This window comes from Planococcus citri, chromosome 1 (genome assembly GCF_950023065.1).
Source record: "Planococcus citri chromosome 1, ihPlaCitr1.1, whole genome shotgun sequence".
NCBI classification, from domain to species: domain Eukaryota; kingdom Metazoa; phylum Arthropoda; class Insecta; order Hemiptera; family Pseudococcidae; genus Planococcus; species Planococcus citri.
Window position 1 is genome coordinate 80,182,422 of NC_088677.1, and position 25,503 is coordinate 80,207,924.

Below are 25,503 nucleotides of genomic sequence, written 5' to 3' on the forward strand. Positions count from 1 at the left end.
ATTAAATTGGAGCCAAGAGAATATTGAGGATTTAGCAGAAAGAGCACGAAGAGAATGCGATTCTTCTCATAATAAATAATTACGCACAAAATGTCAAGAAATTAAAAATTTAATAAAGAGTAAATAACAAACAACATGATATAGAAAAATTTAAAAGCTTGAACATACAATACACTGGTTTGATAGAAATACAATAAATTAAACAAAAACATAATTTTGGTACATCAAGTTTAAAAAATGGAAAGGTATTTTGATATACTACAAACATACTTTACTTAATTAGATCAATACAAAGATGTACTTAACCACTGCAAAAACCACCAAATTCCCCCTTCCCCACCGCCTGCCAATAATAAACGTTCACCCTGAAATCATACCTAATCAAACCCGAAAACTTTCTTTACAAAAATAAGAAAAAGAACTAGCAATACAATTATGGTATTGAAGAAAAATTCCAAACTAGCATACAGTATGCTGAATCCTTGAATCCTAAAGAACCCATTATTGGGTGTAGCAAAGATACAGAAGAACCTACTGCCGAATCTGCTAATGATAAAATAAGTAAAACAACTTATTTAGAAAAAATTAATGTTTCAAGAATTCTAAGATATCGTCTGAAAGTGCAGTAAGAGATGATGTTTCAATGTACCTATTAATAAGGAATTCACCAGATGATGTTACCAGTATAGTTATTGAGTTTTTGGAAGAAATCAAAGGAGCAGTTTCCTTGCTTGAGCATGTTTGCTCAGTATGTTTTATCCAAGTATATCATGCACCAGTACTCTGAGTGAACATGTGTTTTCCACTACTAGCTTAATTACTGATTGTAAGAGAACGTTATTTGAACCTAAAAATGTTGGGAAGGTAACGGTTGTTCATGATAACTACAATTTGTTGAAAAAAAAATATGTGTATTTTTATGATTGTGATGTTTCACTCTCTAGTTTGTGTTGATAATTTTCATTTCATTTCTTTTCCTATTTATGTTACTTATATTTTACTTGATTTTGTGAGTTTATATTTTAATATCTTCAAAGGTCCCTTACTACCTACAAAAATAATTTATTTAGGTACTAACTATTTTACTTGTGTTTGTGAGTTTAATTTCAATGCTTGCAAAGGTTCTTTATTATTGAAATAATTTACCTGCTTTTCCTTACAAGCGTTTTTTAATCTTTTTTGTCAATATATTTTATATATTTTCTTGTATGCCAATACAAAATTACACTGAACTTATAGCTTTCATTCTTTTAGCCTGAGAATTGCAACATCCCTGTTATACTCACCTAAACCACTCAAAACTTTTCATTGCAGCACATATGGAGCTATTACAATTCAACTTGACAATAATTGAAGAATTCCCATGTTTGGGTGAGATAAAATCGTAGAAACTCGATACCTTTTTGCACAATTTAGTGATCAGCTCTATGAGTTCCATGATGTGAAACTTGTGGAAACCTAAAGAACTCAATTCTGGAGAGTGAGGTTTTCAGGAGTAAATTGCAGCATCTTATATACACCTCTTATCAGTGGTAACATCACAAAAATAATTTATTTAGGTACTATTTTACTTGTGTTTGTAAGTTTATATTATTTTAATCTTTTTAAAGTTTTCTTATTCTTATTACCAAAATAATTTACCTGCTTTTCCTTACAAGCGTTTTTTAATCTTTTTTGTCAATATATTTTATATATTTTCTTGTATGCCAATACAAAACTACACTAAACTTATAGCTTTTATTCTTTTAGCCTGAGAATTGCAACATCTCTATTATACTCACCTAAACCACTCAAAACTTTTCATTGCAGCACATATGGAGCTATTACAATTCAACTTGACAATAATTAAAGAATTCCCATGTTTGGGTGAGATAAAATCGTAGAAACTGGACAACTTTTTGCACAATTTAGTGATCTGCTCTATGAGTTCCATGATGTGAAACTTGTGGAAACCTAAAGAACTCAATTCTGGAGAGTGAGGTTTTTAGGAGTAATTGCAGCATCTTATACACACCTCTTATCAGTGGCAACATCACAAAAATAATTTATCTAGGTACTAACTATTTTACTTGTGTTTGTGAGTTTATATTATTTTAATGTTTTTAAAGGTTTCTTATTCTTATTACCAAAATAATTTACCTGCTTTTCCTTACAAGTGTTTTTTTTAAATCTTTTTTGTCAATATATTTTATAAGTCTTGTAGACCAATACAAAATTACACTAAACTAATAGCTTTCATTCTTTTAGCCTGAGAATTGCAACATCTCTGTTATACTCACCTAAACCACTCAAAACTTTTCATTGCAGCACATATAGAGCTATTACAATTCAACTTGACAATAATCGAAGAATTCCCATGTTTGGGTGAGATAAAATCTTAGAAAGTGGACAACTTTTTGCACAATTTAGTGATCAGCTCTATGAGTTCCATGATGTGAAACTTATGGAAACCTAAAGAACTCAATTCTGGAGAGTGAGGCTTTTGGGAGCAATTGCAGCATCTTATACACACCTCTTATCAGTGGAAACATCACAAAAATAATTTATTTAGGTACTAACTATTTTACTTGTGTTTGTAAGTTTATATTATTTTAATGTTTTTAAAGGTTCCTTATTACCAAAATAATTCACCTACTATTTTACTTGTGCTTGTGAGTTTAATTTCAATGCTTTCAAAGGTTCTTTATTATTGAAATAATTTACCTACTTTTCATTACAAGTGTTTTTCAATTATTTTTGTCCATATATTTTAAATGTCTTGTATACCAATACAAAATTACACTTATAGCTTTCATTCCTTTAGCCTGAGAATCACAACATCTCTACTTCCAAACCTTTCATTACAACTTTGACAAGATGGAGTACTGTGTCATTTCACTCTAGTTGTTAGAGCTTTACATCAGTTTCCAAGTCAATGGATTGGTCATGGTGGACCAATTTCATGGTAACCTTACAGCCCAGATCTTACCACATGTGACTTTTGGTAGTGGGGAAGTGGGGGGTGTTAAAGGAACAATTTCACACTTCAAGAATTTGAGACCTCAACTGTTTGAGGGAAGAAATAACTAGAGTAACCTAACTAATTACTCCTGAGATGTGCTGTAAAGCTATTCAATCAGCACTTGAAAAATTTGAGTTTTGTGTCCAAGTTAATGGAGATCAAGTCAAAGCCTACATGTAACTGAGACTCTTATCTTTGTTACATTTTTTGCTTTAATTTTTTTTCTTATTTTTCTTATTATTGCTTGTTTGTAAAGAAGAAAATACAAGAACTGATCAAGGCTAGTGTTCATTCTTTACTCCTGTTTCTCTGTCTTTTAATCACTATTTCTCTAGTTAGAGAAAACATTAAGATGTGCTTCCTAATTTGTCAAGAAAATAATAATTGTATGACCCAATAGGCATTTTTTATTGCCTGGAGGAGCTAGGATATAATACTAAACATGATAAAGAAAGCAACTCAATTTTATTCTACATTAACCACAATATACTATTGAATTGTGTATGTGATTACAAAACTTGCAAATCTTTAGAATATTCAATTATTTTTTTCATGAGAAGGATTTTAATTGTTTATGTAGCTTACAGTTACAAAGACCAAATTACCGAGATACACACTCCTACGATTGTGTCTAAATTAAATAAAAAAAATTGAAGTTAATTCAATTTCATTCTACATTAGTCACATTGTATTTGTCAATTTGTGTACTTACATATTTAATCATATTAATTGAAATTTTAGGTATCTAAAGATGAAACCTTACCGGATGCAGTTTGCAATATTTGCGACAAAGCTCGAAAGGAGATGAAGTCACGTGATTGACGTGTTGTGAATGAAGCATTAAGGAGACACTGCAATCAATACAAATGTTCGGAGGCAACCAAAAGCTAAAAACGTTGTGGTAATTGAATAAGGAGAATGTGACAACTGATGAATGCAGTATCTTGTCTATTAGCACTAATTATTAAGATTTTGAAATCTTTGAAGCAGCAAGGAGACACCTCATTCCTTTTTGCATATCCAAGGACATGACTTTCTTACCATTTGAAGAGTGGGCTGAAAGTTACACTTACTACGCCATTATAAAGATGTGAACAAGAGTTCAACACTGGGAAGAAATTTTTGGCCTAAAGGATACACATTCTTGCCAATCTCATCCAAAATAGAATCCAATCTGACTGACTGTCTTATATGAGCACCACTTGAAGTGGGAATGGATTTGGGAAAAATGTGATGACCATCCTATAAGTAAATTGGATTGGATAATTTTTACATAAATATTTTTATTTACAGTGATAGAAGAATTTATGAGATAAAAACATCATATTATTGCAATGATATGGAAAATGTGTATCATTCTGTTAAATTAAATGAATTATATTCTATTCAGAATTGATAATGAATTAATAATTGCCAAGTGTTGTGAATGAAGCATATAGGAGACACTGCAATTAACACAAATATCCCAAGGCAATCAAAAGCTAAAAACATTGTTGTAATTGTATAAGGAGAATGTGACAACTGACAACTAATATGCCTGCCCAAACAGCTAATTTGAGACAAGTATACCATAAAATCAATGAGAAGCGAATGCAGTATCTTGTCTATTGACACAAATTATTGAGATTTTGAAATCTTTGAAGCAGCAAGGAGACACCTCATTCCTTTTTGCATTTCCAAGGACGAGACTCTCTTTCCATTTGAAGAGTGGGCTGAAAGTTACACTTACTATGCCATTGTAAACTTGTAAAGATGCGAACAAGAGTTGAACACTAGGAAGAAATTTTTGGCCTAAAGTATACACATTCTTGCCAAGTGGATATGGGAAAAATGTGATGACCATTGTATAAGTAAATGGATTGGATAATTTTTACAAACATATTTTTGTGATTGAAGAATTTAAAGTAAAACAACCAGTAAATGTATTCCCAGAGAATATGACTTTAGTGAATGATGATGTAACTTGTAAGTACAAGTACATGAACCATATTTCACTTTTTTATCTTGTCTATTGGCACCAATCACGAAGATTTTGAAAATTAATGTTTTGATAAGTAAGTGACTAAGTTACTTTAAAAGTGACTTGCTGTGATCCTTGAGGTAATTTTTTTTTGTGGAAAAAATTCCAATGTACCCAATATTTTTTTGAAAAATGCTCTGCTTTTTTTTAAAAAAATACAAAATGTCCATTTTTTTGCAATATTTAAATGTTAGTTGGGTACTGGTGACTTTTTTAGTTACCTGCTCTTTTGAAGATACTCAAAGTAGGTACGGGCTCTATTCTTGAAGGGGTCCTGCTGAGCTTCAAAAATTCCCAGATTATCTACATGATTATAAAATTGATGTTTATATAATGAAATGAAGCAGATCATAGCAGGAAAACTCTTGTACTATTTCAAAGTGATGTACAAGCTACATATAAAGTAAATCTAATGTATGGACAAAATCACTAAAATCGAGCATAATAATTGTAAAAAAGCATGCTGTAGGTGTAAAAAAGAAGACATAATTGCCATATAAATCCTAATATTGGCAGGATGAGGTGCTCCATGTGTTGACAAATTTTTAATGGAGAGAGGCGTTTTTTGAGATGATTCTGTTCCCAAACATCTTCTCCAAAAGTTGAATTGTCCTTGATCCTTGAACAGGTGTGCGCAATGGTCCCATCTTGTTGAAAATAAGAAGTAGACAATATTCGTTTTCTGTGAAGAGCAGATGGTGCCACTACACACTGACACACCTGTTCAAGGATCAAGGACAATTTAACTTTTGGAGAAGATATTAGGGAACAGAATCTCAAAAAACAGCTCCATTCTTTGGCCACTGCGGTCACCGGATCTCAATGGCTGTGGCTTTTTTCTATGGGGACATCTCAAGTAAAAAAGTATACTTAACCAAAGTTCATGATTTGGAAGATTTGAAGAAAAGAATTCGCGCTGAATGTGCCGCAATTGACAAAACAATTTTGGAGAATGTTATAAAAGTTTTGAAAAATGATGAATTTTGAAAAAAGTACTGGTAAACATTGTGTAGTTGTAGTTCTTAAAATCAAATTAACTTTTTTATAATGGCATTTTATCCTCTTTCCAACCACGTACTCATTTTTTTTTCTCGGACATGTGGATGAGACAATAACAGTGTTACCAAAATGGGTCGTTAAAGATGCCGCACCCTGCAGATATATTTTCATTTTGTCCTTAGATTGCGGAGTTGTATGCTTCAATAACTCTAAGATCAGCGAAAATTCTGTTAATCTGTTTTTAAAAACATTAATTAGAAGTAAGTAGTTTTTAAAATTATTTTTCCTCTTTCAAAATTGGTACAGAAGACTCTTGATTATCCGTCCTCCGATTATCCGATTTAAAAAGTGCATCCGAAGTCTTCCGATTAACCGACCAAAAAAAGTCGGATAGTGTTTTATGTCAAATTACGGTTTTTGTCTTGTATAAAACATGTACTAAGCTACGAAGCATGAAAAGTCATTTCTATTGCAATGCAAGTTACAATATCACCAACACGTACCTTTTTTGATAAAAAAATTGACAAATCTGATGTATTGAGTTTTTCTGTTACCCCAGGTACGTAATTTTAAAGTTTTTAATTATATTCTTTTTGTGTCTTGACTTTTATTCATTAAATTTTGGTAAAAAATCAAAAATTGATTATCCGACTTTTCGAGTTATCCGATGCCTCTCCACCCCAATTGACATCGGATAATCGGGAGTCTACTGTATGTTTTTTTATGTAAAATAATAATAGCAAATTTTCATTTTTTTAAACGCATTTCTTTACTGATAATAATGTTAATTGAATAGAATACGTTTTATATGTAAGTATTGTATACTTATGTAATCATGATCAGTGTTTATTTAATGAACTGTAATAAGAAAAATATTTTTATCAAAACAAAACATAAATTTGATAAATGCTAGTCAGGGTAACCATTTTCAAGTTAATCTGTAGTAAGTATGAAAATTTCAATCTGACAGATGGTTTAATTTTGATTCATCATAAAATAAAAGCAGCAAAAATTATTTAAAAAATTGGTGTTTCTTGATTCATTACTCCATTACAAATAATTGAAAAAAAAATGTAAATGAAATGATCTTACTTAAAATCTGAAGATAGATGTGACAAAGGTAGCAATAAAAAATTATGAAGAGAATAGATAGGAATAGGAATATCAATTTTTGATTTTTGAATAAAATCAACGAAAGTAGTTAGAATATAGCATATTGTACCTCTTAATTGTTTTTGTCTCCTGCTTATGCTTTTAAAAGACAGTAAGCCAAAATAGGCCTAATTGAACTACATACAATTAAGTTTCCTCCTCTGAAAATGAACCGTATGTATTTACTGTGTTGCCTCAGGGCTTGAAAATTTCGCCTGTAGCTTTCACCAAAGCTATTCATCAGGCATTTTCTGTACCTAGCTACAATTTCGGGATTGGCTGATTTATGGGTGATTCTTTCATATTTTTGCAGTTTTCGTTTTAGGTTACAATTTCATGTCCTGATCAAAAGGAGAATTCTGTTACGTACACTTGAAAATACTTTTATATTAATTTCTATCAAACCATTGTCGATTCAACACAATATCACAATCAGTTCAATAAATAATATTACACTCGTCAATATCAAATTAAATGAAAATATTGGTCACCAGTGTTATCACTTCTCCACCAGAGGAAAAACGTTCAACATCAGAATATCTTGCTTTCCATAAATAACATTCAAGTTCGACAAGGGCATTCCCATTCCTGATACTCGTCTTGGAGTGGCGAACGCAACAGCAACGTAGAATATTACACGTTACACAAATGCAATACCATAATAATGCATTTGCAACCATAACGAGAACGACATTAGGTAAATCGTTTCCAACACTTCGATATCCCATACAATTCACAGTATCAATGCATCACTTACACGTATGTTCAACATGATCGACAACTCATCGGCATAAAGATCTTCAGAATCGATAGTTCGGTTTCTTATCTCGTAAACTCGGTATTTTCCCTTTAGATCGTAGTCTTCGAGCAGCTTCTCTTAAATGTTTCGGTTGTAAAGGTCCAGCGTCATGTTGAGCTTCCATGATATCCAAAGCTACAACACTGTGTCATTAATACGAGGAAGAAATATAATTCAAAAATCCATCTACAAAAATTCAATACCTTCTTCGACGATTTCGCCGACGAACACTTTAGCTATACCGGACATCGCGATGACAACATTTTGGGATACTGAGTTACCGGTGATGACTTGCATTATCTAATTATACCACGAAACACATTAGTACCATAGGCAAGCAATATTGTCTGAATATTCAACAAGATAAATATACGAACTCGTTTAATAGCTGCTTTAGGAAACGCCGCTCTTCTGTACATTTCATAACGATCAAGTTGTTCTTCGGTGAAATTGGAAACAAGTACTCTATGAACAGAGAAAACACAACACATGAGAAATCAATATGCTTACGTACACGAACGCCATTCACGTCTCAAAATTACACTTACTGCATTTTTTCTCTTTCCTCTTCTTCGGTTTCTTTCTTATTTTTACTAGATTTCTTGGGTTCGTTCTCAATCGGCGACTTGTTGAGTAAATATTTGAATCCTGATTCGTCGAACGTTGGAGTACTACGACTGACCGGTTCACTTTTTACTTTGGTGTAAGAAGATACTTCACTCAGAATATCATGCTCGGTGTTAGGTTTGGAAACTGATTCAGGTTTACCGAAATCGAATATTTCATTCGACGTACTTGGTTCTTCGCGTTTCAGAGGATCGAATTTTCTATCTACAACTTCCGGGAAACCGCCGCCGAACGCATAATCGTCAAATAAACTTTCCATGATAGAAAACACTATAATAAAGATACTTCGCTGTTTACAAACTTGTTCGCGATTCAATAAAGGTTATTTTCATCATAAAATAACGCTTCCGCGGAACAAACTAATTAATTTGAACTTTAAATATTGCGAATAGAAAAGATGAAACACAATTCACATTCACGATCGATAATAAAAGACAGCTGGAGGTCGGAAACGGCCATGCTTGCTATAACGATCAATTGAGCCTGCAGAGCGCGCTGAATTTAGTCGTTCTGTCATTGGTCGACGTAAAATGCAACGCGTCGTTTGATTGGCAGTTTGAACTAGCAGTAATGACGTCACGTACATGTCGTCCAATTACAGCGTGAGAAAAGTATACAAATCCAATCAGATGTTAGTTTGTGCCATTGAGGATGTTGCGGTTCATTTTTTTTTTTGTAAATTCTAAAATTCGTCAATCATTATTTTTATTTCAATTGAGTAAATCCAGTATAAAATTGAATTTGCTTTAATGCGTACACGAATACAACAAAAAATGCAAAACTATACAAAAATTAAAAAACTAAAACCTTACACGTTACATTAAAATAGAATACCCACGAAAACCAGTTCAATACACCAAAATACATACAAAAAAAATAAATCTATAAAATACAAACATTCGTGTTTTGAAAAAAGCTGTCTTGTAGATCCACTACGCGTAGAATTAAAAAATATTACTCCATAAAATAAAATCGAAGTGATTAAGAAGAGTTTTCCACTTCGTTTCTAGCATCCATGAAGACTTTTTCGAGTTCGACCGAATCGTTGAATATTACCGATTGATCTTCGTTATATCTTTGGGCGTTTTTGCACAACAATATGAAATCATATTCTAATTCATCCACCGATGAGTACTGAAAAGAGAAACAAAAATTAAGTTAACGCATTTCGTAGAATTCGAAACGAATTAAAAAGCTCAATCGATCAGTATTGAGTACCTTGCCATCGTTGATTTTGGTATTAATTTTCTTAATATCGATGGGTTTCTTAATCGTATGGTAATAATCTGGGAATTTCTTTTTCGAAGGTAGTTTTTGAAACGGTTCACTTAGCACTCGATCGTCTCTGCGAAGAAACAAACAGACGAATAAAAACAGATTAGGAGATTTTTTTACACTGATTAACAAAAATACTCGGTGGTTTCAAACTTACTCGTTCTTATAATCGATAACGATATCCATAATACGTCTCATTTGTTTTTTCATTGTTTCATCGTTGACCTTATCCGAGCCCGAGCGTTTCTTTTTCTGATACGATACCGAAGGATCATCATCGTCATCGTCTTCGTCGATAATGGAACCTCGTTTCTTTCGTTTTCTCGTCGCCCTCTTCGATGTGGTTCTAATCTCTTCGTCATCGTCATCATCTTCGTCGTCGTAAATGTCACCAATAGCCTGAAAAATAATGATTAAATAATAAAATACCACAACAACACCGCCGAATTTGAAAATACGAACACTGAAACAGTACCTTGCGCCATTCTTTTTCGGTCAAACTGTCAGAATAGTCAACTTCTTTACGAGCTCTTGATCCACGTCCCATACTTTGATTCAATGTTTCTTGATCTTCGTCAGCGGTCCATTTTTCAACCTGTAAAATTCAACATGTTTTAAAATCCCAAACCCAAACCATGAAAAAACTGGAATAAACTTGGTACATCGAGAGAGAGGAATAAATTACCTCATCGTCGTCTTTGAGCAACCAATCAGGTAATTCGGTTTCTTCGACTAAACGCGATTTACGATTCGAGCCGAGCTTAGCATCCTCTCTACGTCTTTCTAGATCCATTTTTTGGAAAGTTTCGAATTCGGTTTCACTTCGAGCGATCATTTGATTCACCGTTTCCTCGTCTGGTACTTCGTTTTCCTCCTAGGATCAAAAATTTCGCTCCAAATTCAGCATCGTACAACACGAATAGTTAAGAAAAGCTGGTATAAAAAGAATATTATACCTCGTCATCGGCATCGTCTTGATGTAAAATGGTCTGCAGAAATTGCTGTCTTTCAGATCCGGTGGATTTTTGATCGAACATACCAGCTTGAATAACTTTCTCGTCCATGTTCAACTTATAACGAGCTGCAGCCAGGATACGTTCTTCGACCGAGTTCACGGTTATTAAACGTAACACACGTACTTCGTTTTTCTGACCGATACGATGGGCACGATCTTGAGCTTGTAAATCCTAAAAATAAGAAACAACGGAGGTTATATTGGTTCGATCGAAAAAGGGGCATTTATTTTCGAGAGGAGGCCAACCTGATGAGGATTCCAATCCGAATCGAATATAATAACGGTATCGGCAGTCTGCAGATTTAAACCGAGACCTCCGGCTTTGGTACTTAACAAGAACAAGAAGTATTCGCTGCCAGGGCTGTTGAATTTTTTTAATAGATCTCCACGATCTTCAGCTTTGGTCATACCGTCCAAACGTAGATAGGAGAATTTACGCCAATTCAGGTAGTCTTCCATGATGGTCAATAGTTGGGTCATTTGACAAAACAGCAGTACTCTGTGACCGGTCGATTTCAGTTTAGGTAAGATTCTATCGAGTAGTTCGAATTTACCCGAGACTCGGTACAGATCAGGTCTAGAAATAAACAGAGATGAAGTAAATTAATTCGAATTTAATCAGAAAATTGAGTTGACTCAAAAAAAAAAAAAAAAAAAGTGCAAGCGGTGCTAAAAATTCGACCAGATTGAAAATTCCATCGCCTTATTTCTTACCCATTCTCCATACCGCTCGATCCAACATGATCGTTATATTTTTCTTCGATGTGTTGGAAAAGGAACGGATGATTACATAATTTTCTCAATTGCATGATAGTATTTGACATAGCTTTCACTCCTCCGGTACCTTGTTTACCTTTTTCAGAACCATCAGTGAGAAGAACTCCTTTGCTGTGCATGTGTCTGGAAAAAATTCCGATTTGAGCCGACTTAGCAATGAATGACTAATCATAAGAAGCTTCGAAAATCAAGCTTACCTATATAATACCCTTTGCAATCCGGACATGTCGCATTTAATGATATACTCGACTTTATCAGGCAACTGAGATTCGACTTCTTTCTTCAATCTTCGAAGCAAGAATGGTCTTAATACTTTGTGTAAACGACGAATAATCAAAATCGTTTCTTCTTCGTTCAACTCGACCTATTTAAAATCGAAAAACAATTCAGTTTTACAACTCAGCGCACCAATCATCGCGTATTGATCTATAATTCGAACCTTTTCACCGGTCGTAGCGAAAGGAGCGTTGAACCACTGCTCGAAAGTCGATACGGATTTGAAAATCGACGGTAATAAGAAATTCAACAAGGCCCAAAGCTCCGGAAGTTTATTTTGCAAAGGAGTACCGGTTAAAAGCAATCGATGAGTGGCCGTGTAATAGGTATTCAATACTTGGGTCAATTTACAGTGGTGATTCTTCATACGATGACCTTCGTCGATAATCATATGTTTCCATTGGATCTGCAGAAAGATAATCGAAGTTAGACGTATTCAGGAAAACAATTTAAAAAAAATATGTTTAGCTCACTTTAGCCAGAATGGATTTATCTTTGATGATGTATTCGTAAGTGGTCAACAGTACGTTGAATTTAGCTGCTTTCATTTGAGTTTGTAACATACGTCTGGCGATTGGTGATCCTTTATATGCCACTACGCATACGCTAGGAGCCCACTTTTCGAATTCTACAGCCCAATTTGATAACGTACTGCAAAATATAGTAATTTTTTTAGAAATTTGTGGATAATAACACTTTATTTGTCCTGAAAAACTTACGATAAGGGCACGATGATTAAAAACGGTCCATTGACGCTCTTCCTTTCCATGAGATAAGTGATCAAAGCGATGGTTTGGATAGTTTTACCCAGACCCATCTCATCGGCCAAGATACCGTTCAAATTATTGTTGTATAACGATACCAACCATTCCAAACCCTAAACAAAATAATGTTTTTTTTATTAATTGTACTAAGTTTTTGTTTCTAATCGTGCAATAAAAATAGCTAGCCTTGATTTGGTATTCTTTTAGTTTTCCGTTCTGCATAATGGAAGCTTGTTCGGTCACACATTCGTGAACTGTATGAGCAATACTGTAATTTAGAGAAAAAAAATCAACATTTAATACCACAAATTCGATTCTCTTTGGAAAAAAAATTGAAGAATTAAAAACCTGTAGTAAGTATGCTCTTCATTAGCTTCATTAGCATTTTTGTACTCGTCATCTTCAGCTTTGGCTTTTCGAATAACATCTTTGGCTCTGCCTTCGTCCAATCCGTCTCGATCTTCGGTAATATCTTTCGACATGCTATCTTCATCTTGATCCTCTTCGTTGTCGGAATCGTCGACGATCTCCCAACCAGGATGAGAATTTAACCAAGCATTAACCTGACTAGCCAACGGGGCATCGTCTCCTCTCAACATTTTACCGGTGGCGATTTCCACGACGGTGACATGAACGGTAGAATCGTTCGTACGTTCAGCTTCCAAAAGTTTTTGTTTCTTTTTCAACTGTACACAGATAAAGCGAAATCAATACTCGAATACGTAGTCGAAAATAATGCGTTAGTGAATATTCGAAAACTCACTCTCTTCACTTTCTTTTCCTCTTCTTCTTGTTTTTTGCGTTGATCCATTTTATGCTGTTTAACCATCTCGGTAAGATTACCGATATATTCGTCGGTTTGAGAGAGCAAGAAGGCCAATCGTTTATCTTTCTTTTGATCGATAAGTTTCCTGGAATGGAAAAAAGTAGGTAGTGATGTTGAAATATTGAATCGAATCTAGTTCGAATCGATCGAGAACTAAAATGTTACCTGTAACCTTCTTCATCTTCAGCCATAAGTCTACGCATACGTTCTTTTTCAATTCTTTCCTGTTCTTTTTTCTGTTCACGTTCGGCATTGGCGTGATAATTCAATATCGCTTTATTCAACTTGGCGATTTTAGTTTGATGATTACGATGGAACTCTCGAAGATCTTTGCCTTGTTGTATAACGGTGTTTAGGTATTCCTATAAATAGAAAAAAAAAATGAATAAAATCGAGTTTTTTTTGTCAAGTATACACCTAAATAGTGATTTTGGATAAAAAAAACTCACTTGATGTTTCTGTCTTTTTTTACGCTCAGCTTCGAGTCTCTGTTGTTTCTCCAATTTCTCAGTAACTCTGGCTTCTCGCAAACCTTGCCTCTTGATACGTTTATACGCTTTGATGTTGACAGCTGTTTCCAGAGTAGTATCTCGTCTAGCGCAGCCAACAATCTGAAAAAAATCATCGACTAAATCGGTATTCCGTCATTCGAAAAGAATTAAAAACACCGACCACTAACCTCTGCACGCAACTGCCATTGAAAATTGAGCACTCTCAAAGCCCTGCGTTCGATTTCGGCCTTGATTCTTAAATCTTCGGGCATATTTGTAGGTAAATTATCCAATTCTTCAATCCGTAGTGCGATTCTGGCCGCTGTACGGTTTTCTCTTTCTTGTAAAATTTGCAACGGATCGATCCCGATTGGTTTTGGAATCGAAGTGACGCGAATTTGTTTCTGAATAGGAGCTACAGGAGGAGTAGGTGCTGCAGAAGGCTGGGCAACTGGTTGGAACGTTGGAGTAGGTGGAATGGGCGTCGGAGCAGGACCCGGACCCATTGGTTTAACAGCTACGGAAGGGTCACCGCTCATTACAGGTACTGTACCTGGTTGAATCGGAATCGGAATTGGATGTTGTTCTACTGGTCTAACGAGTTGATTGGGATCAGCCTCAGGACCTAGGAAAATAAATAAGTTAGAAAACGTGATTTTTGAAAAATATGTAACCAAAAGACGTAATCTTTACTGAGTCACCTGTAGGTCGTGGTTGAGGTGGAAAGGGCGCAGGAGGTGCGCCGTTGACCGGAGGCCCTTGCATGGCCATAGGAGGTTCGACTTTTTTACCCTGGATGGCTAAACTTAGCTCTGGATTCAGGGGCATGTTTCTGGCTAACATTCGATAAGCGAAAATCTGGGCTCGAAGTTGTTGTTGTTGATCCGGAGTGAAGATGTATTTTCCGGTATTCATCGGCGGTCCTTGTTGCTGTATGGGGAAAGTTAAATCGTAATATTAATTGCGTGGATCGAAAAAATGTCTATTAGGCAGATATCAACGAATAGAAAAATCTCACCTGAGGCATAGGTTGACGAGGAGGTTCCATATTTTCGTGACGAGCTCGTAACGCCAACAATTGAGAATACCTAGGATCTTCTTGTAATCCTTTCTCCTCCATCGAATCGATAGCTCGTTGAAGAGCATTCAAGTTTTCCTGCCTTCCAGTTGGCTGAAAAAGGAATCCATTATTAAATTACTTGTTCGTTAACTTTTCGAGTAATGAAACGTGCATAGAAATTATTCGGTCGATTGCTCATATTTTAAGTAATTGATAAATGAATCAAAAGTAGATCGAAGATAACTTACTGGTCCAGGAGGGTGATGAGGAAATCCTACTGGTGGCGAAGCATTCTGCGGAGGACCCATTGAGGTCTCCATGTTTGCCTCTAATCCGAATGATGAAACTTAATCGACTTCACCGATTACTAAGTCGATATCCGTACAACTTTTAATTAATTAATCAGCGTCCAAATGAAAAGTAATTAATTCTTTTCACTGGACACCGACAAATCACACATCAAACTCGACAACAAAACAAAACAAACAACGAAACGCCAAATTACACCGCATCCCGCGATAAATAGACAAACTAACGCCTCGTCCAGTGTAATTATTGGTAATTACCGGTAATTCTCACGTATTTACCATGTAACGATTTCAATTTCAATTTTTTTGCTACTACCGCCAACCAGAAGAGGGCGCTTCGAGCGTATGATACCTATTTTGTTTACCTATCTTGTTTTTTTTTGCTTTGGCATCTTATCAAAATTTGGACTAATCAAAATACATGCTCCACCTTGTTAAAATTGTGAGAAATTACCTGTGCTACATAATAGATTTAATTAATTAAATTATACGTCGTTGCGAGGAATTATCGGTGAAATATCGAGTGATAAATATTCGTCGATAACTTTGATCAATCAAAGGTAAATCTCGAACGCATGCGCTTCATCTGATACGATTACCAAACTGTGTGTAAAGTTTTTGATATTGCCTAAGCTTATCAGCGATTCATTATTCTTCTCTCACTATTTACAGTTTCTTTACGCGACTAAATTATTCGTGTAAATCAAACAAAGCGAGGGTTTGAATAGACGTTATACGTGTTGTCAACTCATCACCTTGTGTGTTTCTTGTTTTTTGTTGTATCTCGCAGGTCGAGATCATTATCGTATTCATCAATGCAATGTAACGATCGCTCCAAGTTGTACATCATGATGGACGAAAGACAATCGATAAAAGACTCTTTGAGATGTTTACGAAAATACGGCAGTACATCGAGTAACAGCTGCAATAAAATACCGGACGAGTTTATCAAACATATAGTAACCAATACAGACACATTGCAAGGGATCGCTTTGAAGTACGGAGTAACGGTACGTATGTAGAATTCAATTCACCCAGTACGTCCTGTAAATTTAGAAGTAAAACGACTCTGAACGTGTTTGCTTTCTTGCAGACTGAACAAATAAGACGCGCGAATAAATTATGGGCCAACGATAGTTTATTTTTGAGAGAAAGTTTACTTATTCCGGTGATGAAAAGCAAATCGTTACCGTCGACGTCGATATCATCATTCGATTCTCCGACCGAATCGGATTTATTTCTTAATCAATCGATAGATGACGTGAAACCAGTTTCGAACGGCGTACATAAAGCTGATTCCGTTCATTCGTCCGCTTCCAGTTGTAAAAACGATGACGATTTAGATAGTTATAACGATTTCCTGAACCGAATCGATGCCGATATCGCGAACAAAGCTCAACAAGTTAAACTCACTCAAGATAAAAGCCTGTCTGTACCTTTATTCTATCTTAAAGTTACTCTAAATGTGAAACGTTTAACGAAACTTATCGTCGTGTTTCAGATTCGCTTCCGAACTGAATGGCTCATCGACGCGACGTAAACCAGCCATGTCTCGATTGAAACAGCAACAACAACAACAACAGCGTCAATACAACAGTGTGAATTCGTACGAAATGCCATCAGTGGTCACTCAAGGCAAAACGGTACGCAATAGTTTGCAAAGATTGCAAGAAAAACAAGAAGAAATATTCGAACTATAGTTGAATGCCATCACGAGCACCGTATTACCCGTACGTGCTACAGCCATTAGTTAAATATTAATACCATTTTATCGTGTACCTTTTCTTCTTCTTCTCCTCTTTCCCTCATTCTCATGCTCACTTTTAACGAATCCTCCCCCGTCTTGCCTTTTTTTTTTACGCAGCTAAATTAACCGTTACGATGTGTTGAGCTTCACTGTTTATTATTCCGCTTGTTTGATATTCGTAAATTATTCCTGGTGTTGTTTTTTTTGTGATGCGAACAAACTATTTAGTCAGGCTGGGGCCTTTGATTCGATGTTCCTTATTCTCATTTCATGTATTTCGTTCATTCGAATGTGTGTAATATTTTTGCTGCAATAATAATAATTTACGGATCGAGTGCAATATTATAATACATTATTATGTAAAACATAATTCATCTCGTAATCGTGTATCTATGTATATAAATTTATTAACGCCGTTTGAGTTGTTGCAAGTACAACAGTCTGCGTGGTTTTGTGATGTGGCTGGAGAAAAACGTGTTTTTCTCCTATCATGCCAAACTTTAATCGTATCGATGCGATTTACCCTTTTTTTTAAATGGATAAAAAAAAAGAATTGTTATCAATCTAGTTTTGTAATTTTTTCGTTTGTTTACTTACATATCGTTATTATGTTTTAAATAAAACAAACTTTTTCTATTGTTGGTTTCTTTCAATAATATTTATGACGATCGTATTCGAGGGTATAAAAATTGAATTAAATGTACGTAAATATTGATTAAACGAGTGTACAATATTTTTGAACACTTGAAAGATACGAGCTTATCTGTAAAAAATATTGTCTCGATCCCGGTAGAGGAAAATATTGTTATGTATACACACTTTCTGTCATCGTTATCACATTGTAACTCAACGTGCTCTCAATTTTTACGACGAAAAATTGTAAAATTATCGTCGAGTATTAAATTTTATCGAATTTGAGACAGGGGTTTCTAAAATCATCGAATATGAGAATTATACTCATTTCAGATGTTTCATTCTGGTTTTGGAAAATATACAGCTACCTATAACGCGAAGAAAATGAACACCTGAAGAATTTCGAGCATATTTGAGGTCATTTGTTGATAAGAGTTCAACGGTCACAATACCGAACCAGTGAAAAAATTAAATTCGCAGTAGGTAGTAGGTACCCAACATGAACAAAGCTTATCTCATTGCAAACGTCATAAATCAAATTGGTGTTACTTCGAACGATAATTTTCAACCAAAAAACAATTAAAATTAATTTCTGAGTAGGTCGTCAGTATCGTAAATCATTTTTTAAAAAATGTGAATGGAGATGATAAAAGTTCTTGCTCTTGAAAAAAGTCGTGAGGCGAATATACCTACCTATTAAAAAGATGGGTATCACAGACTACATAATTTGAAGAAATTCATCATTCATATTAGAAAGTAAATCATTTTAATAGAAAACAGCTGCAGGTTGATTTTCATTTAAATTTTCACCGAATCGTACCATCATTGTGAATCTCAATCTCTTCATTATTTCGTACGAGTTTGTATCGCGTGAATCAGTTTGGTGATTTTTTCATCATTCAACAAAATGGTACCCTTAATATTGGCAATTTGTACGTACTCTTCTTGAATACTATTTTCAACATCTTCCAGTTGCTTTTGTAAAGGCTGCAAGAACATTTTTCCAGTACTAAATCACGAAGGAAAAATTACTCGTTAGTAGGTTGGGAGAAGAAAACATTACAAATTATAGTCCGGCACATGACAATAGGAATAAATTGCACCTCTCTCCTCCACCGATCCACTGGGAGAAATTTTTTCTTAAGGGGGGAAGGGCATTTTAAGGAATATTTTAAAGCAAACTTGTCGATAAAAAATTGACCTTCGAACAAAATGGCGGCTATTTTGATTGATAAGTGAGCCAAAATCACAGATTTTGCTTTCCATGTTTCCAACATGAGATTTGAAAGAAATTTCTTGATCATGGACAAAAGCTAGACCGAAAGAGCATGCAAGAATTCATCACAAGTCAAAATTTCAAGAGCTGAAGTGTGTTTTTTTGATTTTTGGTAAATTTTTAAAAATTAAATCTAGGCCAAAAATGAGAAAAAAAATCAAAAATTTATCAAATTGACCTATAGAGCTGAAATTCAGGATATGGCCTATTGTCGAGCAGCCAGATCGACTGGAAATGATTTCAAGCCGTTTTGAGCAAGTCTAGAGCCCCGAGCAGATTTTTGAAACTTTGAATTTTTTCAAAATTTCATCAAATAAGGTTGGAAATGTGAAATTTGCGCTGCAATTCAATTTAAACACGTTATTGAGTTGTCTGCTGGTGAGTTTAAGCCATTTTGGAGCCTCCAGCGACTTTTTAGAAACTACTGGAGCCTCCAGTATAGATTTTTGAGACTGGAAATTTCATCTAATGGACCTGGAAAGCCAAAATTCATTCTAATAAACAAATTTAAATTTGCTATGAAGTCGACTGCAAGTAGATTTCAAGTCGTTTTGGAGCCTCCAGCGACTTTTTGAAAATTACTCGAGCCTCCAGTAGATTTTAGAAAACTGCAGAAATTTCCACAAAACATCGTCAAATAGAGATATAAACTCGAAATTCACTCTGCAAACTAATTTCAGTATCAGTACGCTATGAATAAGTCGACTGTAGGTGAATTTCAATTCATTTTGGAGCCTCCAGTAGATTTTTGAAATTTGAAATATCTACAAAATTCATCAAATGGACTTGGATAGCCGAAATTCAGTCTGTAAACAAATTTCAAATCGATACGAAGTCAACTCTAGGTAGATTTCAATTCATTTTGGAGCTTTCAGTGACTTTTTAGAAACTACTGGAGCCTCCAGCAGATTTTTGAAACTTGAAATTTCTGGAAAAATTCATCAAATGGAGTTCAAAAGTCGAAATTTATTCTGCAAACTAATTTCAATACGCTATTAAGTCGACTGTAGGTGGATTTTGAGTCGTTTTGGAGCCTCCAGCGACTTTTTGAAAATTACTTGAACCTCCAGTGAATTTTTTAAACTTGAAATGTCAGCAAATTTCATCACATGGACTATAAACAAATTTCAATTCGCTATGAAGTCTATTGTGGGTATATTTGAAGTCATTTTGGAGCCTCCAGTGACTTTTTGGAAGTTACTGGAGCATCCAGCAGATTTTTGAAACTTGAAATTTCTAGAAAAATTCATCAAATGAAGATAAAAAGCCGAAATTTATTTTGAAAATAATTTCAATACGTTATTAGGTCGACTGTAGGTGGATTTTGAGTCGTTTTGGAGCCTCTAGCGACTTTTTCAAAATTAATCGAGCCTCCAGTAGAATTTTGAAACTTGAAATTTCTACAAATTTTATTAAATGTACTTGGAAAGTCGGAATTCATTCTGTAAACAAATTTAAATTTGCTATGAAGTCGATTGTGGGTATATTCCAAGTCGTTTTGGAGCCTCCAGTGACTTTTTGGAATTTGCTGGAACCTCCAGTAAATTTTTGAAACTTGAAATTCCTACAAAATTTCATCAAATGGAGTTGGAATGCCAAAATTTACCCTGCACAATACGTGATAAAATAAATTCGGACATATTTTTTGGTTTTTGGGAAACCAAAGTTTTTAAAAATCCGCTGGAGGCTCCAAAACGGATTGAAATCGCCTGCAATCCACTTCAGAATACCTAAAATGTCAAAAATAAGGTGTAAACTGAAATTTTGCTGAAATTTCATGTTTCAAAAATTTACTGGAAGATGCAAGAATTTTCAAAAAAGTCACTGGAGGCTCCAAAATGACATAAACCTACCAGCAGTCAACTTGATAACGTGTTTAAGTTGAAATTCAGCGTGAATTTCGGATTTCCAACTTCATTTGATGAAATTTTGAGGGAAATTTCGAGTTTAAAAAATCTGCTGGAGGCTCCAGAACTACTCAAAACGGTTTGAAACCGTTTCCAATCGGTTTGGCGGGTAGAAAATATAGAGGAGATCCCAAATTTCAGCTGTCTAGGTCAATTTGGTAAAATTTTGATTTTTCGGCACAAATTTGATTTTCAAAAAGTCGCTGGAGGCTCCAAAATGGCTTAAACTCACCAGCAGTCAACTCAATAACGTGTTTAAATCGGATTGAAACGCAAATTTCAAAATTCCAATCTTATTTGATGAATTTTGAAAAAATTCAAAGTTTCAAAAATCTGCTGGAGGCTCCAGAACTGCTCAAAACGGTTTGAAACCATTTCCGATCGGTTTGGCGGGTAGAAAATAAAGGAGATCCCAAATTTCAGCTGTCAAGGACAATTTGGTAAAATTTTGATTTTTTTTCTAATTTTTGGCCCAAATTTGATTTTCAAAAAGTCGCTGGAGGCTCCAAAAAGGCTTAAACTCACCAACAGTCAACTCAACAACGTGTTTAAGTTGAATTGCAGCGCAAATTCCGAATTTCCAACCTTATTTGACGAAAATTTGAAAAAATTTGAAGTTTTAAAAATCTGCTGGAGGCTCCAGAACTGTTTAAAATGACTTGAAAGCGTTTTCAATCGATTTGTCAGGTCGTTTCGTGCGAGCCTTATGCTGGAAACAAAAATCTGCGACTTCGGCTGACCTATCAATCAAAATGGCCGCCATTTTGTTAGCAAGGCCAACTTTTTTTTGAGCAAGTTTGCTTTAAAAAGTTCCTTAAAATGTCCCCATTGAAAAAAATTGTCTCAGTGGATCTCGGGGGGGGGGGGGGGGGGGTGCAATTATTCCTATTGTCATATACCGGACTAAATATATAGGTAGGTATCAATGATAAATATACCGACTTCATTTCAGCTAATTGCTGCTTTTGTAAATTTTCGTTGATTTTTTTCCAATGCTGAAGTTCTCTTTGCATTTCGTCGACGTCTTCTTGCAAAAAATCGAATAATTTACCAAGCGGATTCGCTGCGCTAGTTAATGTTTGAATGACGGATCTAATTTTATCTATTTCTTTTCCCACAATGTCTCGTTCTCGTTGTCTACCAGCTTCCCACTCCTGTAATTATTCCAATTGACGAGTAACTAGGTTAATTAATGCTGAATATACGAATAGATAGGTAAGGTTTTAGTACATAATAACACGAAGACGTGTGGTATTTACAATTTCGGAGTGTTTATGTTGAGAAACGTCTACGGTTAAGCTTTCGTTGAGTTCTTTTTGCGTTTGTAGAATTTGGTTGACTAATTGGCCTTGATCTTGATCGTTGATCTGGTCTGAATCGTTCTACGAAATAAAAGATTACAAAAGCTTACGGTTTCGGATTAGAAATTAAACATGTACGAAATATCGTAGTCTTGCTAGAGCTAGACTCGACATGGGTAGGTAGGTATTTAAAACCAACGAAATTAGATGAAGAAGTTGCCTAGCTGGAGAAGTTAGGGGATAAAACTATGATACAAAATCTGTATGAATATTACCATCAAAGCAGGTACACTTTGTTCAGATTCTATAACGATGAAATTATCTTTTTCGTCGATAATTTGGTCAGCTTTGCCTTCTTCGATTACATTTATATTTGCCAATGGAGTTCTGAAATAAAATAAATTAAACAAGTAAAAACAAAACATGAATACATCGATGGAAGATTTCATGATGAAGTTATTGCTGTTACTTTGTTTCATCATTTACTGAAACTTCTCCCCTGTCTCTAATGCGAGGAGCTCCGGGTCGAGCACTTGGAGGTCTTGTGGCTGTACGTGGTCTTGTGACAGGTATCGAAGGAGGTTCTTCCGAATCAGTTTTCCTTTATTTAAAGTAGGTAATAAATATCAAATATAAATTAGCATCAAAAAATCTAACCATTGAGGATATTAAGGTCAATAATTGATCACTGCGAATATTACTTTTCGGTTTTAGATTCTTTCGAAGACCCGGTTTCCGGTTCGCCATTTTGAAGCGAATTACCTATAAAATACACGAATAATACAATAGCGATCAATTAAAGCTCATTTTTTGTGAAAAAAAACGATCAACAGTATTAATTCTAATTACTGTAAGAAACACGTCTCGATCCGGGCCTTGCTGAACCAGGCCTCTGAACAGGTACACTTTCCTTCTTGTTAACCGGTGATTTTTCCTTTTTATTCGCAATAGTATCAGTCAAATGAGAATCTTGAGGAGGAGTTTTAATTTTAGGCTCATCATTAATCACCGGAGTGGATTCGGGATCGGATTTATTTCCATTTGGGTCGTTAAGAATATTATTTTGGTGCCCATTTTCTTTGATATCTCCGTTAACGTTGCCATTACTCGCAGGTTCGGGTTCCTTTAGCCTATAAAATAATACAATCGAAATCACTATACCATACCTACCTATAAGAGTTTAATTGAAGTAAGTTGATAACTTCAGGTAAACTTGAAACAAACCTCGAAGAACTCTCGTGCTCTTCTTGAATCACATTTTCAACGGAATTGAGATTTTTACTACTCGTAGTATCTTTCAACGATGGTTTTCTCAAAGATGAAGATTTACTTTGACCCGAACTTTTCCTAGAAGAGGCGCTGCTTCTATCTGATACGCTATTTTTACGAGTCAAGCTCTTATCTCTAGATGGTTCTTTCGTAGAGTTTTTAGTAGATACGGGTTGATCTGAAATATTAGACGATCCTTCGGTATCCTGTCTTTTTACGTTCGTTTCAGTTTTGGAATTGACTGAATTTTGTTTAGATGTAGTAGGTTTCGAACTCGGAGTATCGGATTTTGATGATGGTTTGGTTTTGGCAGGAGCGGGATCATTCTTCGATGAGGTAGTTTTACTCGATGTTTTAACTTCGGTATTCGGTTTAGGTCTTGGAATGGCAGATTTTTCCGGTTTATCGTCTTTCTTTATCTGAAAATTATTAAAGGAATCAACGTGAGTGTAATTTTGGTTGCGGTATCGGTAATATGAAGGGGGATGCTGACCGATTTAGGAGCCTTTTCGTTGCCATTTTCAGTACTTTCGATCAGAATGGATTTACTGTCAACCTACAACAAGGTGTTTTTTCAGAGACAGACAAAGCATAACAGATTTTTTAAAGAAAAATTTACTTTATCTTCGATAGCTTTTGCAATAATTAACAACAGCTCTAATGTTTTATTTACTTCCAACCCAGCGATAATTTTACCAGAACGAGCAGCTACATTTTTACCGGTAACTTTTTCTGAAATAAAAATAATCATTCATTATAAATATTCGTCTATAATTAATTGTAAATTAGTGCCAGCGGATACCTATCATTACACTTACTAACAGCCGAGATTAACTTATCGAGGAAATTTAATTTGGCATCTTTATCTTTAACGTTTTCAGAACTCAGTTCGGTAGCTGAATACAGTCCATCGAGAAATCCAGTCTCGCGTATAATCTGCAATATAATTATACAAAATCTAATATAATTAAAACCACACTGGCGATTATTCCAAGTTTTGTTGTACACTTACCGATGTAATTAGATCGTGCAAATACCGGAATGGTGGTTTCTTGAGCAATTTTTCATTCAACGGTGGCTTCTTGATGTATTTACCTAGACCAGTTTGTACTTCTTTGATTAACGAGGAATTAACTTCTTCTGTCATATTCCTTCAAGTGTTGTTCGACACAATACACGTGTTATTGTTTTTTGAAGAAAGATTCATATTAATATTGTGAAGATATAGGTACATGTCAACATTGTTACCATAGGAACCATATATCTATCATGAATAGATAATGTAATTTGATACTCGAACGAACGAAGAATTGGAGAAGTTGAAAGACGAAGAATTTCCTTAGATACATCTTGAGTAAAATAAATTATTTTGAGAAAAATCAGCCTTGAAATTCGAAATATGGGAAGCTGGCGAATATTTCAAACTTCATCTTCGAATACCTCGAGAGCAAGATGCAATATCATTTGCAATAACGAAATAAATACTTCCTTTTTGTCATAAATTGGCTCATTATGCACTGATCAGAATGATCACTCAAGTATGACTGAAAAGTAGACGAAAAATCATGAATTTTTCAATTAAAAATGCAAAAATTTCGAAAAAAATTCAGATTTTCCATTTCCCTCTATTTTGATTTCGAAACAGTGTTGCCAAACGGTGATAATATTACGAGTAATGGAAAAACGATTCCAATTTCAATTTTATCGTCATTCGAGAATTTACAGCAAAGTAAAATTTTTCAAAAACATGAAAAATTGTGAAAAACTCGATTTATGACTTGAAATTGTCAAAAAACCTTTTTTGAATTGAAAAATTCGTCGAAAAACAGGGCAAATTGCTCACATCAATGTGCAACATTGTTTGTTTACAATTTTCAGCCTACTGATAAAACCATCGACCTTTTAGTTAACCTAGACGACTACTCTAATGCAAACTAAGGGTACTGGTTTTGTCGCCAACTCTGTGGATTTCAAATTAGA

The 25,503-nt window shown here is 34.7% G+C and overlaps 4 protein-coding genes across 5 annotated transcripts; 1 reads left to right on the forward strand and 3 right to left on the reverse strand.

The window, feature by feature from the left end:
- Window positions 1-91: 91 nt before the first annotated feature.
- Window positions 92-9,059, reverse strand: Taf11 (TATA-box binding protein associated factor 11). Its single transcript, XM_065351465.1, has 4 exons — window positions 8,520-9,059; window positions 8,349-8,436; window positions 8,175-8,271; window positions 92-8,106 (listed from the first exon to the last, which is right to left on the reverse strand). The coding sequence occupies exons 1-4, from the start codon at window positions 8,855-8,857 to the stop codon at window positions 7,973-7,975; spliced, it is 657 nt and encodes a 218-aa protein (XP_065207537.1). The 5' UTR covers window positions 8,858-9,059; the 3' UTR covers window positions 92-7,972.
- A 269-nt stretch (window positions 9,060-9,328) lies between these two features.
- Window positions 9,329-15,565, reverse strand: LOC135836528 (ATP-dependent helicase brm-like). The gene is made up of 21 exons (XM_065351422.1): window positions 15,331-15,565; window positions 15,041-15,193; window positions 14,724-14,952; window positions 14,211-14,647; window positions 13,981-14,142; window positions 13,697-13,893; window positions 13,469-13,616; window positions 13,054-13,391; window positions 12,892-12,973; window positions 12,661-12,818; window positions 12,415-12,592; window positions 12,105-12,347; window positions 11,863-12,029; window positions 11,603-11,788; window positions 11,135-11,465; window positions 10,830-11,060; window positions 10,559-10,747; window positions 10,349-10,468; window positions 10,031-10,272; window positions 9,817-9,943; window positions 9,329-9,732 (listed from the first exon to the last, which is right to left on the reverse strand). Exons 1-21 carry the CDS (start codon window positions 15,400-15,402, stop codon window positions 9,580-9,582), a joined length of 4,143 nt encoding a protein of 1,380 aa, XP_065207494.1. The 5' UTR covers window positions 15,403-15,565; the 3' UTR covers window positions 9,329-9,579.
- Window positions 15,566-15,791: 226 nt separating this feature from the next.
- Window positions 15,792-17,775, forward strand: red (LysM peptidoglycan-binding domain-containing protein red). Of its 2 annotated transcripts, none has more exons than XM_065351445.1 (4): window positions 15,792-15,950; window positions 16,181-16,400; window positions 16,484-16,818; window positions 16,892-17,775. In XM_065351445.1, the coding sequence occupies exons 2-4, from the start codon at window positions 16,206-16,208 to the stop codon at window positions 17,088-17,090; spliced, it is 729 nt and encodes a 242-aa protein (XP_065207517.1). In that variant the 5' UTR covers window positions 15,792-15,950; window positions 16,181-16,205; the 3' UTR covers window positions 17,091-17,775. The 2 variants fall into 2 exon arrangements, with proteins under 2 accessions (XP_065207517.1, XP_065207528.1); XM_065351456.1 differs by lacking the exon at window positions 15,792-15,950 and adding an exon at window positions 15,978-15,995.
- IFT54 (intraflagellar transport 54) lies at window positions 16,546-25,071 on the reverse strand. Its single transcript, XM_065351434.1, has 12 exons — window positions 24,536-25,071; window positions 24,342-24,459; window positions 24,143-24,255; window positions 24,017-24,079; window positions 23,479-23,942; window positions 23,104-23,384; window positions 22,956-23,016; window positions 22,724-22,855; window positions 22,530-22,641; window positions 22,213-22,335; window positions 21,896-22,107; window positions 16,546-18,779 (listed from the first exon to the last, which is right to left on the reverse strand). Exons 1-12 carry the CDS (start codon window positions 24,668-24,670, stop codon window positions 18,617-18,619), a joined length of 1,977 nt encoding a protein of 658 aa, XP_065207506.1. The 5' UTR covers window positions 24,671-25,071; the 3' UTR covers window positions 16,546-18,616.
- Window positions 25,072-25,503: the final 432 nt, after the last annotated feature.